A 15125-nucleotide genomic window follows, 5' to 3' on the forward strand; every position below is an offset into this window, starting at 1 on the left:
ATGCTCTCAACATCCCGATAGCATAGCCGGGCAGGCTAAAATGATTGGTCATGCTTTTTAAAGTACTACGGCTTCCACAGATGACATTTTCTCAATTTGATGAAAGTTTCTCAAATGTACCTACCCTTACCTTTAATAGAAGATTCCTTGCACAATTTCACACACCTCTTTAACTCTATTTAAAATGTGATCCCAAGTTAACCACATTGCGTGTATTTACTTGAGGTTTATTCTTGCTAATGTCAACATCTGCTAGGAATATGCGATCATAATTACATGGATCGATCATAAAACCCTCACGCTAACCGCTGCTCGTGGAGAGAGAACTAGAAGGCGGAACCAGGAAATGACCTCTGGACGGTCATCACAGCCTCGGCGTTCACTCATGAGGGGCTGAATGAGAGCAGCACCCTGACTTTTTTCAAGGATTTCGTGTTGTTTAATGGTCTCTGAGTCAAGCAAATCGCGCTGTGGATCCGTGCGAGAACGGTGGGGCGAACCGGATCAACGACATGTCGGCGGAAGGAACTTCTCCGGTAGGTTTTAAGCAAACTAACCCGGTGCTTTGCGCCATGCATGGAGAACCTTCTGTACTCGCTGTGGATGGCAAACGCCATTTCCGTATGCTCTGTCATTTGGAGAGCGGTGATTGGTTAATCCGTGTGTCGGTTCCAGTGCTTGGGTTCTCATTGGTCGAGCAAAAAGAGAGTTGTCAAACCTTGTTGACACCATGGACACATGCGAGCTAGAAAAAGCTAATGAACATGTTTAAGAGATGAGTTTGAAATGATAAATGTGGAGGTCATAGACTAAGTTTTTAGGGTAATAAACTACGATAACAGACTAGTAATATGTTGTCAACATTGCTTAAATAGCAAGCTGTAAACGTTACCCATCCAGTCGGTGTCCCTGTTTAACTTTGCAACCCAGAATGTTAGAAGGACACTCCAAAACATATGGTGGTTAACTTCCATTAAGATATATATTGGGAATTGCAAAATATACCATTAGAGGTGTTTCGTTTTAACTGCTTTAATAGCTTTATTACAAGTTTACAAAATAGGCAGCTGCTTCCGCTCACCGACGTTACGTGTTATGATATTTTTTATAATATTAAGTGCTGTACATTTTACTAAATGCATGCATGCCTAAAGGATTAGCATTGCCACTGGGTTAGGCAGCAAAATACCACATTGTACTGACTCGAGGGAGGCTGTGGCTCATTGGATAGTGTGCTGGACTTCGAATCAGGGGATAGCAAGTTCGAGTCCCACTGCAGTCAGCATGTCGTTGTGTCCCTGGGCAAGACACTTCACCCCAAATTACTGCAGACTGCAAAACACTTCACCCCAAATTACTCCTGTGGGGATTGTCCACAGTACTGAATGTATGTAAGTCCACTGCAGTCAGCATGTCGTTGTGTCCCTGGGCAAGACACTTCACCCCAAATTACTCCCGTGGGGATTGTCCACAGTACTGAATGTAATCGCTTTGGATTAAACCGTCTAACAAATGGCATGTAATATTACAAGTATAAATCCTAAATACCGAGTATAACTATTATACATTGAGCATCACCAGAAAATATACAATATTACTAGGAGCAGTTTTTCTTGGAGTCAGTTGATTAATACTTTAAACATTGTGCTAAAACGTATTATTATTATTATTTTTATTATGGATACATATGTTCTATTCTTAATCTGTCTTTTATCCTTGTTGGTTGGTTTTTTAAATTGTCGAAAAATAGTAATAAATGGCATCTCATCAGTGAAACCTGCAGATGTCATTTAACAGGGAAAAAAAGTGTTTGAAAAACTGAGACAATAACGTTAATTATTTTTGCAAACAATTAATTGATTATCAAACCAGTTGATTTCTCAAATGTTAATGAAATATACTGAGTTGTGGATGATGGTGTAGGCATGGCAATACTAAAGTAAAGTACAGATACCTCAAATGTGTACTGTAAGTAATTCATTCTTCCACTGCTAATCCAATCCAATCCACTTTATTTATATAGCACATATTAAAAACAGAGGGTTTACCGAAGTGCTTCACAGCAAACATAACATTATAATAAAATATAATATTACAATAATAGATAAAAGGCACATATAAGAATAGATAAAAGGCACATAAAGGCTATGGACAGACAATAAAAGCATACAAATCGATAAAACATAGCTCAAACTGACTCGAAAGCGAGGGAAAAGAGGTGGGTCTTCAGGCGGGACTTAACAGTTTGAAGGGTGGGCGACAATTTGACATGGGGGGGCAGGTCGTTCCAGAGCCTGGGGGCTACCGCTGAGAAGGCTCGGTCTCCCCCGGTCTTTTTCTTGGTTTTTGGGACTACCAGCCGCAGCTGATCAGCCGACCTCAAAGCCCTTGAGGGTGTACACCTGTAGGAGGTCAGAGATGTACTGAGGGGCCAGCCCATTGAGCGATTTAAAAACAAACAATAACATCTTAAAATGAACTCTAAAATGGACAGGAAGCCAGAATAGGTGTGATGTGTTCATGCTTGCGTGTTCCTGTAAGCAGCCGAGCCGCAGCGTTTTGTACCAGCTGCAGGCGTGCCAGCGTGGTCTGGTTTAGGCCGGGATAAAGTGCATTACAGTAATCTAGACGCGTAGAAACAAAGGCATGAATTACACGCTCAAAGTCTAAAAAGGATAAAACCGGTTTAATTTTGGACAGGAGCCTCAAGTGATAAAAACTGGACTTAACCACAGAGTTTATCTGTTTATCTCATTTAAAAGCACTGTCGATTTTGACGCCCAGATTAGTGACCATGGGTTTTGCATATGGTTGCAGGGAACCCAGGTCAATGGAAGGGACATCACCATTTGGTCCAAATGCAATGACCTCCGTTTTGCTCTCATTTATATTTAAAAAGTGTAGCGCCATCCAGGCCTTTATGTCATTAAGACAGTCAACCAGTGGCATCAGAGAGCTGGTGTTTTGTTTTTTTTTAGGGGTAGGTATATTTGCTAACAGCACAAACATCATTGAGTTTCTTTTACAAAGTAGCCTGACTCCTAGCAAACCGACATTCAAAGTAATAAGATTGGCTAAGGAACTCCAATGAGACCAATTCTAAAGAAAAACAAAAAGATAAAAAGCAATTGGATGCATTATCTCATATAATACAAACCTTTATCAATGATGTTACTCTACTATAATGTAATACAGATAAATATATGTTTTATTAACTGATGTTAATTGTATATTGATCTATTTGGAGTTCTTTTATATTGTTACTCTTCTCTCTGACAATTAGTGTGGTTTTCACCACTTCGAGCCAATCAAAAGCTTCCAGACACTTTTAATGACAGTTCTCATCATAATTGAGAATATCTTCACATGAAAGTGTTTAAAAAGTTGTCCAGCTCACTTACATTCTGGAAGTGTTTAAAAAAGTGTGTAATTTTAAACATTGAGCAAGTATTTATATATATTTTCAAAGTATCTTTTTGATATGCAGAGGGACCTTATCTAAGATTATTGTGTACTGAAAAAGGGTGTTCACAAAAGAAAATAACTTAAAGGAAAGGGATTTAATTGCTTTTAAGAGTTTTAAGCATAATTTGACAGTTTTCGGGATAATATCACTTCACGGAATTATTATAGCCTGCAAAATCAAGACATTTACGTTTTCATACTATCCCATGCCTACCAATAACACTTATCGACACATTAAAAACTGCTTGTTTATGACATGCAAAGTGTTTTTTTATTTAGTTTCCTCAACGAACCAGCAGCGACAAATGTGCTAAATATGTTGATTTTACATATATTTATATTTCCTATTCTATGGCAGCTAGCTGTTTTTTTTTCAATCGATAAAATATAATGCCTTGCCAAGAATAAAAGTCTCTAACCCAAGTTGCTCGAGAACCCTGGGACCACACCTCATATTCAAACCCTCCTCAGCGGCCCCTCCCTGCCTTTAATAACGAACTCAATGAATCGGCACTTATCTTCAGGAACCAGAGATATCTGGGGTGGAGGTCCTGAAGGAGGGGAGGGAGGGAAGGAGGGGGTGTCCGGTAAAAAGACCACTGTATCTAGACAAGAGGCTATATGACCTCAGCTCAGCTCCTCACCGAGACACAGCAGGCAGCCTCAGCCTCTCAAACACACAATAGCCTCCACAGTGCACGGACACAGAAGCATGGAGCAAGGACCTTACAAGTACATCAGGGTGAGGCCGGCGGAGAAAATGTTTCAGCATTATATAGAAAACTAGTTCTAGACGAGGTTGATAATGAGTTTGGACCATTGTATCTTTAAGGAATTTGGCAGACAGTGAGTTTAAACCTTTCTTTTTTTGTCCCGGCAGGATGGAAATGGCAAGGTTAGTCGTGTCTTCCGGATTGGAACCCGCAAGAGCCAGGTACAGTTCTACATTAATTTACCAGAGCTTAACTTTGATTGCTTATTTTTGATAAATATATTTAAAAAAGAGAGGGGCTTTTGCATCAGTGTATATTTTAAATGTTTGAACATAAGCCTAAGCCAGTTAAATGTGAGTTATCTGATGTAAAGATACAGCAGAGCAAGAAGTCTGGAGCTCCTCCCGCAGAGATAACGTAGCTCAGCCTCAACAATGTCTTTTTAAGATAACATGATTTGACTGTCACTGTGGATGGCTATTTCAAATATATCAGCTAACATGTTCTTCTATCCCAGTTGGCTCGCATCCAGACTGACAGCGTGGCAGACAAGCTGAAGGAGCTGTACCCTGAACTAAACCTGGAAATAGGTAAAAACCCAGCCTTTATTCTATATCACATGACCCTGTAGAGGTGTGGGCACATTTGGCTTGAATGTAAGACGTAAGACTCTGTGGAGATAAAATAAGATTTGTCCCCAGCTAATCTTGCTCACTTCTTCATCCAGCCTCCTAAACAAATGTATGCCCATTAGTGAAATTCCCTTTTATCAGGCTGTCCCAGCACATCCCTTCTTAATGGTGGGGTAGGTAAAAAGTGTATCTCGAGCCGGATTCTCAAACTTACCTACCCCACCTTTAATGGTCAGTCTCAATCCTACCTTAAAGAGCTCATAATCAGCAACCAGCTTTCTATCAGGGAGGCAGACAGCGTCCTCACATTAAAGACTAGGCTAAAGACTAGGATTATAGTTAGGGCTGGTTAAGGCTTCCCTAGAACTTCCTCCAGTGTCCTATTTGTTGGTATTTTATTATGTTTTACTATTTTCTTGTATTTGACATTCTAACCTGTAATTTAAATGTATTTTGTAATTGTATCTTGTCTTTTTACACTGTCATTCAAATTTGTTGATCTATAAAGCCTTAGTTGTTTCTTGATATTGGGCTATATAAATACAAACATTTGATTTTGATTTAAAATACACACTCTGTATTAACAGTGTGTTATGTCATCATTGACTGCTGACTCCTCACTACTCTTACAGCGATCAACAACTGCTTCATTATTAAAAAGCATTTCCTTCAATCAGCTAGGCTAAAAACCTAAACAACTCTATACAATTATATAAAAGTCTGCTCTTATTTTGAACAGAAACCTTTGCTGATATGTTATGATCCCCTAAAATAATAAGTATGAGTATTTTATCTCCTGAAAAGTTGTGAAAGACCTGTGGACATGTGTTTAATGAGACAGTACTGGTGTTTCTGCGAGTTATATCTGGTTAATCAAATGTCTTCTCTCTTCCAGTTGGCATGTCAACGTTAGGAGACAAAATCCTGGACACAGCTTTATCAAAGGTGAGGCTTTTCATGGGGCTTTACATCAGCACACAGAACATTATAATTTCTAGTTTACATATTAATCAAATAATCCCCAAAACATGCAGACTTAAAGCAGTCAGTATTTAAATTACATATAGTACATTACAGACTTTTATAACAATGTATTGCTCTCTACCCTAAACTTTCCTTGCCTTGCCTCAGTCAGGATATATTATGATATATTGGGAGACACTACAGGTGAATAGGGTAAACAATTATAAATAGATATTACTACAAAACACAAAAGCAACTTAAATTACGACAATCATTTTGATGGATTACAAGTTTAAAAAATGTCTGCCTTAAATATTATAGCGCAAGGTTAAAAATGATTGTTTCATTCTCGTTGTCATTATAGATTCAACGTTTTTTTTAACTGGATATTTCTTAGGACTACAAACACACAAAGACAAACTAGTTGACATGTAATGGAAGCAAAACACTCAAAATTGACCAGGGCATGAAAACAATGCTTTTCCCTATAGTGTTAACGCTTGATTACATACCATACATGACATGTAAGGTCAATTTTGATTAGCTTATAGTAGTAGTATTTTGTTCAATGCAACAGGTAACAATGCACCCTAAATCCCTCTCTGTTTGTATGTTTTCTCTCAATGCAGATTGGCGAGAAGAGTCTGTTCACCAAAGAGTTGGAGAATGCTCTGGAGAGGAACGAGTGAGTGTTAGCGCTGTCATCTGTGGCTGACGCACACTGGCTGCACACCATTGTTTCACCAACCAACACCGAGCGGTAGAGCTCACTGACAGGGATCACTTGAGACAAAGCATAGCGTCAGTTACAAACACTTAGGTCCTAGCCACACGGTGACGAAACGGGTTGTATCCGCTACAGTTCTCTATCTTATAGACGGTTCGGCCACACGAGGCCGACAGGGAAACGCGGATAACGATAACGGGTCCCAAGGTGGGTAGATCTGCGGACGCAACGCTCTGGGGGGCCAAAAGGCTCCGTGATTACGCCCTATACAATAATTTCCTGATAACGAAAATACTGACGGGCTGTCAGGAGAGGGGGAGGAAAAGAGAGACTCCGTATATTATTCTTATATTATTATATAGAGTCGTTATTCATTTGTTTAAAGCTCAATAAATAACAAAGAAGACCTTTGACCGGCACTTTTATAATTTTGTCCGGAAGATTGAAACTTTAAGGGACATGTTGACCGGCGAAAAAAAATTCTAACGGAAACTCTGCCCTCGTCCCTTGGAAGAGGCGGAGAGGTGGGTGTTTTTCATCTGCTGGTGGACTACCGGGGAGATATACAGCAGGAGCACACGCTTGCCTCGGGAGAGAGAAAAAGAGCCAGAGCCCTGCCTCTCCCCACCTCTGCTGCTAAATCCAACGCGGAGAATAAACAGAAGGGCAACCATGGTAACCATGCTCGGGAAGTCTTCTTCGCTGCTTTTGGTGTATTTTGTGGCGGAAGTACAGCACCACTTACAGGCCCGGCATATGTACTACAGCGTCTCCAGCGGGTCGAGCGGTCTCGTGTGGAAGGACACGTTTCTGGTGCCTATTGCGTGTGGATGGAAGACTTTTTTGATATCGAATTTGGTTCGTTTCCGTTTCTGTGTGGCTCCAGCCTTAGTGTCAATAGAAAGCTTCAGGTATACATGAGAGCAACCCATCCAGGTCCTTCCCATCTACGTCATGGCCCCGCCCCTTTGTGAGTTAAACATCCGCTGTCATTGAAGTTAATACACATTCTGAGGTCCTTGCCAGTCAGATCAAAAAAAGTAAGAGTACCGTGCATTATCTTTACTGAATGGAGTCTAAATATTATTGTCAGTCAGGAAAACAATTACACGATGATCAGCGTCAATATAAGATTAAATTAAATCAATAGGGTATCCATGTCACTGAAACTTGGATTTCCTTGGCTTGTCGGTGTTTTGGATTTCAATGCAGCAACTACAGTCACTTCTTTAAATTGTAACATTAAAACTGAGTAAGAAAAGTAGTATTATCGTACCAGTAGCAAGTATGAATTAAAAGCAGTTTATGCCAATAAAATCTCCCAAGACATTCAGCAATCAGCTGTATTAAGGTACTTTCTTCTATCCACAACCCCCTCTCAGGACTCCATAAGAGCAGCCGCTGTATGCTTCACATGCAGGAAAACTCTTTCATTTCCTCTCCGCTTCAGATGTAGCAGCTGCTGTGACCATGTTAAATATCCCCAGGACTGAATGGCTGTATTATACCATGAGACATAAAGAGCCTGTATATATGATGTAATGTTCCTGCTCTCTGTCCCACAGGGTGGACCTGGTGGTCCACTCCCTGAAAGACCTCCCCACCACGCTGCCTGCAGGATTCACCATCGGGGCCGTGCTCAAGTAAGTGCTCTCACAGTGGTGTGCAGTAATTCTGTTATATCAGAACCTAAAGACTCTATTTATTCCGGGGGGGATTTGGTATTGTTCCATTTGAATGAAATACAAAAAAATATATTTATATACAAGAAATTAAAATAAAAAGTCATCAAATAAATAAAATGTAAAAAAACGACATAAGTTAAAGCCAAATGTGCACATTGTACAACAATATAACACATATTTATTACACACACGGCAAAATAGTTTGAGTGTTCATCTTGAAAATGATAATCAAACATTTTACCTTTTTATGTTGCTGGACTGTTTAATTATCTTTATCTCCCTGCTTTAAAATGGGTACTGATTTTTAATATTTTTTACTATGTTTGATTATAATTATTTTGCATTCTATGAATACTTTTTAATATATTTACATTTACATATTATTTATCTAAGGTTTTTTTTAGATAAATAATATATCGTCCAGCCTTACTGGGTATAGGAGCTGTGCCTCAGCACAAATAATATATGACATACTACTTTGTAGTGCTTTTTGTGTAATCTAACTGGTTGTCAGCTGTAACAATTCACTGTGCTTTCTGCTGATTTTAGGAGGGAAAACCCCCATGATGCAGTGGTGCTACACCCCAAACATGTTGGCAAAACTCTTGGCACTCTGCCAGACAGCAGGTACAGTCCAACTACATGTGTATTTCACTCGTATCAGAAGTATGGATAGCTCATCTTCATCCTGTGTGTTTGTGTAGTGTGATCGGCACCAGCTCCCTGCGCCGCGCCGCCCAGCTGAAGAAGAGGTTCCCCCACCTGGAGTTCAAAGATATCGTATCCTTTCTAGGAAGCAATGTTACAACATGATGATCACTGAGAATTAGATGGGATTTGGATTGAATTTACTACACTCTGCCCATCTTTAGCTTAAGTATGAGTCTCAGAAGTGTTGTCCTTAGCCTTGTTCTCCAGCGTGGGAACCTGAACACGCGTCTGAAGAAGCTGGATGAGAAGGAGGACTACGCCGCCATCATCCTTGCTGCTGCCGGCCTCGGAAGGATGGGCTGGGACGACCGCATCAGCCAGGTAACACTTCATGATCATCACAAGCCCTCCCTGTGAAGTCTCTCTGGGTCACCATTTGTCATTTAAAAGTATTGTTGGGTTGTATGAGGGTCTGATCTGTAGATGGTGGTGAGAACACCCCAGTTTGGAGTAACAGTGAAGAGTAAAGGTATTTCAGACATCTAAAAAAATGTAAATCAGTCACATTTAGGCTATATTTAGAATGGTTTCCCCATATTTCCTTGCCGATATAAAGGGCTAAAGGTGTTATATTTGCTGTCTTCAAATCCACCAGACTCCATTGACAAAAACAATAATTCTACCTTGCAGACAAGTCTCTGATCTCCCGCTGTCTCGATTGGTGTGTTATTGTGTGACTTTGGAGTTTCAATTGGTTAATTTCGATTGACCAAAGTTGCACAAAAACACACACAAACTAACCGATCAAGGCAGCGGCCATTGAGATGATGTTACATTTGTAAGACACCCCACTGCACTTAATTGTTAAAATGACTGATTTTTCAATGGAGTCTGGGAGAAGAGAAGAGCTTCCGTAGATAAGTACCTCATGCAACTAAATGTAAACACATCTGAGCTACACCCTTTAATGCTTTATGTATCTTGGGGGATACAATCATTTGACAGGCTGTGTCCATGTGTAACATTGGTGTATTTTTGTGTAAAATGGGTATAATAATAAAAGTGCAAATAAAGTGTAAAATAGGTTGAATAACAGTGTGATATGGGTATAATATGGATGTGATAATGGTGTAACATGGGTGTAATGTGGATGTAACATGGTTGTAATAACAGAGTAAAATGGTGTATAAATGTGTAGGATACGTTTATTGTATAAAATAGCAGTCACTTATTTTTCCTAAATATTTACATGATTGCCCATTTAAGGTTAACAATCAAACTGTCTGATTTCTACACGTTAGATCCTGGGGCCTGAAGACTGTATGTACGCTGTTGGACAGGTAAGAACAACATGGAAAATATCAATATTAAATAACAAGTGAAACACTAGCTAATAATGCCAAACTACATCCATATGTGTTCCTGAGGGGAATAATCCATGTGTGTGTTGTCAGGGGGCTCTGGCAGTGGAGGTTCGGGCCAGAGACTTAGACATCCTGGAGATGGTGTCGGTCCTCCATCACCCGGAAACTGTGCTGCGCTGCATCACTGAGAGAGCTTTCCTCAGACGCCTGGTACACAAACACACACACACTCGCATATAAACACACACAAACATTGAAAACTATTAAGAAAATGTCAATCCCCATATATTCAATTTACCTGTCGTTTTTAGGAGGGTGGGTGCAGTGTTCCGGTGGCAGTAAACACTGACGTGAAGGACTCTCAGGTAAGAACGCTAGGTAGAGGCACACGCATAAACACATTTGGATAGCATCAAATGTGTCATTTGCTAAGCCCCTCCCCCTGCTAGTTGCTGTTGCTATACCTGTCAAGCTTCATGTAACACACGCAATTCACAGCAGAAATGCTGGCAGATTTATAACTAACAATTCTTAGTCATCATTGAAACAATGGATTCTTAATTTAAGACAGAAGTAGTACCTGGCAACAGTTGATATTCTCACTGGCAGATATTAGCTTGCCTAACTATAGCTAGGTTGCTAATTTAACGTTAATTAAACATGAGTTGGGTAAAAACGCTGTCTCCTGCTGACTTTTTAATGTTTCCAGCTGACTTGTTTTAGATGCAAACCCTGTGTAAGTTCTTGAATCTGAATTCATTGCTACATACATGATATCATGCTAAAAGGCTAAGGCTAAAGCTAAGTGGTCCCAGGTACAAAGTTAGCATCTTCACTAAATGTACCCTAACCCTAACCCAAGACAAGATACAAAAATTAGAGTTACAGTTTAGAGCTGTAATAGTTAGCTTTCGGATCACAAGTAGGATAAGTAAAATGTAAGAAGATGAGACTGTTAATTTCTTTTAACATAGTCACTGTATACAATAGAAAAATATACTTCGACACAGACGTTAAAATAATTATTTACTCAGACAATCTCCTTTGCAAAAAAATTGAGAAGTGCTTTAACTGAGGTCTTTAGCCTATAAATTGTTAAAGGATTAAGATTAAGACAGAGCTGCTAATGCTAGCCTACATATGCTATCATTGCACAGTGAGAAGTCTGACATAGTGGAATCTAAGCACCAGCACTTCATTGTGAGTGAATACCCCACTCACATCAGTGTTCCAGTCTCGAACAAGTTTTTTCTAACGTGATCTGTAATTCTGCAAAATAATGTTGACTGATGTTGATGGTCAAACTGTTTTTGTGTTGTTGCAGCTCTACCTGACGGGGGCAGTGTACAGCCTGGATGGCTCAGACAGTCTGAAGGAAACCATGCAGACAAGCATCGCTGCTGATGACAAGGTAACAGCTTGATGACTACTGAAACTGTAAGAAACAACACAGCGTTGATCGTTCAACTTCACAAAGAGTAATAATTGTGGGTTCGAACCAAACCCAAAACATATTTTAACCTTGGGAAATGATATTCAATACAAAGCAAAGGCATTTCAGGAATTTTGTGCATGTAGAGCAAAAATGTGATGCTGTGTCGTAAAAGCCCATTAGTGTTAAGATCATCTCGAGGAGACTGACTTTGATTTAGAAATTGAGGAAAAAGTTATTGTGGTCGTCACAGCAGAACCTGCTTATTTTGGGTTCATACTGCTATACTAAGCCAGAAAGTTCAGCAGCGTAAATGAACACACCTCACTAAAGGACAAGAGAAACTGTGCGAAGTGTTGTGTTTTTTTTTACTTTTCCTTCACCATACCACATAGCAAACCTTCTGTTGGTATTGTTTGGGTGACAGAGCGTGGACGAGGAAGTGGACGAGCGTGTGCAGCGTGTGGGAGTGACAGCCAGTAAGATCTGCGGAGGCGCCCAGGACCGGGCTGAGCGGCTGGGGATCGACCTCGCCAACCTCCTGCTGAGCAAAGGAGCCAAGGAGATCCTGACGGTGGCCCGGCAGCTCAACGACGCCAGATAATCCCGCCCCCCGGGAGGGCAAGGCTCTGGAGGAGATTGGGTCCTGGAGTGCAGTCAGTCACAGCCAAGTAAAATCTTGAATTCCTAGGGGTTTTTTTGCTACACATTTGACTTTGCGTGAGAAAACGAACAACTTTGCTGCCCCTTGTGAGCTAAATCAAGAACATATTGAGGATTTTAAACACTACTTGAACCAATGTCCTGCATAGTTTGGTCATAATCAGCTTGTTAAGAGTCACTATGGGTCCCAGCCTGTCACATGAATACCTCATGGAACCATCACCTGAGCCATTTAGAACCCGCCTTAATACAAAATGGCCTTCCAACATCGTCCTCAGCAATACAGTACCATCATTGGCTGACATCCTTACAATAAAATCCCTTTTTTAAAGCATATCAGAATCAGATTATTAAAATGGTATGCCACTTGAATTCAACGTTTTCGTACTCTTTTTCCCAACATAACCAATCAGTGTCCATTAGACCTCCTCGTTTGCTTTTTACATTCTCCGTTGGAAAGGCTCGCTTTATGGTACCAAAGATTCCGGGGATGTTTGCACATTTTTTCGAGTGCAGTAGGCATACGCTGCACTGAAAATGGGCCTCATTTAGGTGTGAAAGTTGAGAAATGTAAATATAAATGTGAATTCAGTCGTGAAAAATTGTATTTTTTACTAGAAGCTTCACCTTTTTTCATCCAGCTCAAGTTGAATGCATCATTGTCAGCTATGGAGGCTATTTTAGACTATACTAGTTCCCTTTTTACAGAGAAAGAATATATTTAATACACATGATGAGAACCTTGTGGGAGGATTTTGTTTTACTCCGTTGGTTAACGCTGGAGCAATAAATGCTACTTTTTTGTGCACTGAGCTGTTATACTGCAAAAGATTGTTCTGTTCATTATTTGCTGATGTCTCTTTTGCCTGTCTCTTAAATATGGTGTACATGCTACATTTGTGTGTAAAGTATGTAATCGACTGTTTATAAGGTATAGTACACAGGAGTGAACTCGTCAACTGGCAGTAGGGGTAATTACCGTTGTTATAAATGTTAAGTGGCCAAACAAACCTTATTTAACTGAAAATACTACAGGCTATTTCTTTACATTATGAATGTTTACGGCTGCATTGCCACACTGAATAAATAGTCATCATTATAGTCCAATTTGCAACATACAAGTTTTTGGTGTAGTTCTTCTAAAGCATCTTTGCATTCATCAAAGAAAACAAAACTGCTCTGCCTATTTTTAATTACGAAATAAAGATCTTGTCGTCATGAGATCGTATTCTTGTAATTATGGCTTCTGTAATTGTATCACATTAAATTACAAAATACATATTTCCTTATTACGTGATTTGAAACTTGTAATAATGAAAAATGGATCTCTTTTTTATGCTTACAGTATATTTTTCTCTTTTACTATGAGATATAATCTCTTATATTAAAATATCCTATTAATTAGACCTTTTCTCAAGTTTTTAGATGTGGATGTCCTAATTAAGAGAATATCTCATTAAGATATACAGAAGTCATAATTACAAGAATATATACTTTGGTGAATGTAATTCAAATGAACAAGGAAATGAATGAAAACACATTTGTATTTGCTGTAATGCAAGATGCTGTAATCTTCATTATAAAACTGAAGTGTTTCCAAAAGCAAAACATTTTCAGACTTGTTTAATTAAATTAAAATGTCATGAATGCCATTTTTTGTGTTAGTTTCTATCAAAGTGCCATTTCTTCAAATGTCTTTCTGCATATCTGCCTTACATTTACAATGCCTGTCCTCCTTCATTCTGCATCAGTATACTCACTGTACAGTTTGTGTGATGCCACATCATATTTCTTTTATTTTATAGTTCTTCATTGTATATTTAACCTAATTTAAACCTCCCGAGACAATGTTAGCCATGTTTGTTTTTCAGCTTTATTTTCTCTATGAATTATCATAGAATGTCTGTGTTCGGTTTCTTTACCACAGTATTCATTGTTGCACCAATCTTGTAATTGTTTTGCCAGTTCTGGGAACATCATGTCAAATACAACCACTGTTTTCAAGAAACAAATGTCAATAAAGCTGTGTGTTAAACCTGTCAATTATTGTTGTACTGTTTATTTTGATTAAGTGGAGTGCTCAGACTTTTGTTGCTGATGATTTACATTACTTTCCTTTCTTACCTATAAACTGAAGACTTCAGTCAACAGTGAATTTAAAAACAACAATTCCCTCATCGGGGGGGTAGGAATACATGTAACTTAATCCAAATCACCTGATATTTATCGAGGCAAAAGTCAAAATGCCCGTGTTGGTAAAGGAAAATCAGGGATTACCGAAGTCATGAGGGATCCATCATCTAGGAAGCATGCATGTCTTCAAAATTGTACAGAAATACATCTTTTAGTTTTTGAGACATCAATTAAAAAATGTCAAGCTTCTGGATGGTGGTAGGTGAAAGGGATCCCCTAATGTATCAGTATATCATTTCTAGGAATGTCTAGGAACTTGATGACAAATGGACATGTGACCTGCAGTTGGCACTAAAGGACAAGTCACATATCTGTAACTACATTCCTGGGACCATGAATGTCTGGATAAAATGTCATGCCAATCAATTAAAATGTGTAATGAGTAAGATTTTAGTCTGGACCAGTGAAGTGAAGGAACATCCAAACCAGCATCGCCATTATAGTTTGAAACTACACTTACAACATGTAGAAAACATGATCCAACATTTTATTTTATTGTTAAGATGGTACGAGTTGAGCAGTATCTTTCTCGTTAACCACAACCACACAGCAGCTTTTCCTCATCATGTCCACTCAACCAGTCGAACTGCAGCCTTCCGTACTGAGTCTTCCCGCTGAGATTGGAAGTGAAGAAGCT

General features: G+C 39.3%; 1 protein-coding gene across 2 annotated transcripts; it reads left to right on the top strand.

Moving 5' to 3' along the window:
* Positions 1 to 248: 248 nt before the first annotated feature.
* On the top strand, positions 249 to 14338 carry LOC117468714 (porphobilinogen deaminase-like). Of its 2 annotated transcripts, none has more exons than XM_034112947.1 (14): positions 249 to 536; positions 4346 to 4399; positions 4696 to 4768; positions 5706 to 5755; positions 6403 to 6458; positions 8066 to 8143; positions 8735 to 8812; positions 8890 to 8965; positions 9104 to 9217; positions 10138 to 10176; positions 10291 to 10410; positions 10512 to 10565; positions 11525 to 11611; positions 12060 to 14338. In XM_034112947.1, exons 1-14 carry the CDS (start codon positions 513 to 515, stop codon positions 12234 to 12236), a joined length of 1080 nt encoding a protein of 359 aa, XP_033968838.1. In that variant the 5' UTR covers positions 249 to 512; the 3' UTR covers positions 12237 to 14338. The 2 variants fall into 2 exon arrangements, with proteins under 2 accessions (XP_033968838.1, XP_033968837.1); XM_034112946.1 differs by lacking the exon at positions 249 to 536 and adding an exon at positions 4068 to 4207.
* The last annotated feature ends 787 nt before the right edge of the window (positions 14339 to 15125 follow it).

This window comes from Trematomus bernacchii, unplaced genomic scaffold (genome assembly GCF_902827165.1).
Source record: "Trematomus bernacchii unplaced genomic scaffold, fTreBer1.1, whole genome shotgun sequence".
Classification (NCBI taxonomy): Eukaryota; Metazoa; Chordata; class Actinopteri; order Perciformes; family Nototheniidae; genus Trematomus; species Trematomus bernacchii.

Bases quoted from the DNA above. Each gene is read 5' to 3' on its own strand.
- LOC117468714 (XM_034112946.1), top strand. From the start codon at position 4,178: ATGGAGCAAGGACCTTACAAGTACATCAGG. The intron at 5,756-6,402 runs GTGAGGCTTTTC...CTCTCAATGCAG, and splicing joins TGGACACAGCTTTATCAAAG to ATTGGCGAGAAGAGTCTGTT. The intron at 8,144-8,734 runs GTAAGTGCTCTC...TGCTGATTTTAG, and splicing joins ACCATCGGGGCCGTGCTCAA to GAGGGAAAACCCCCATGATG.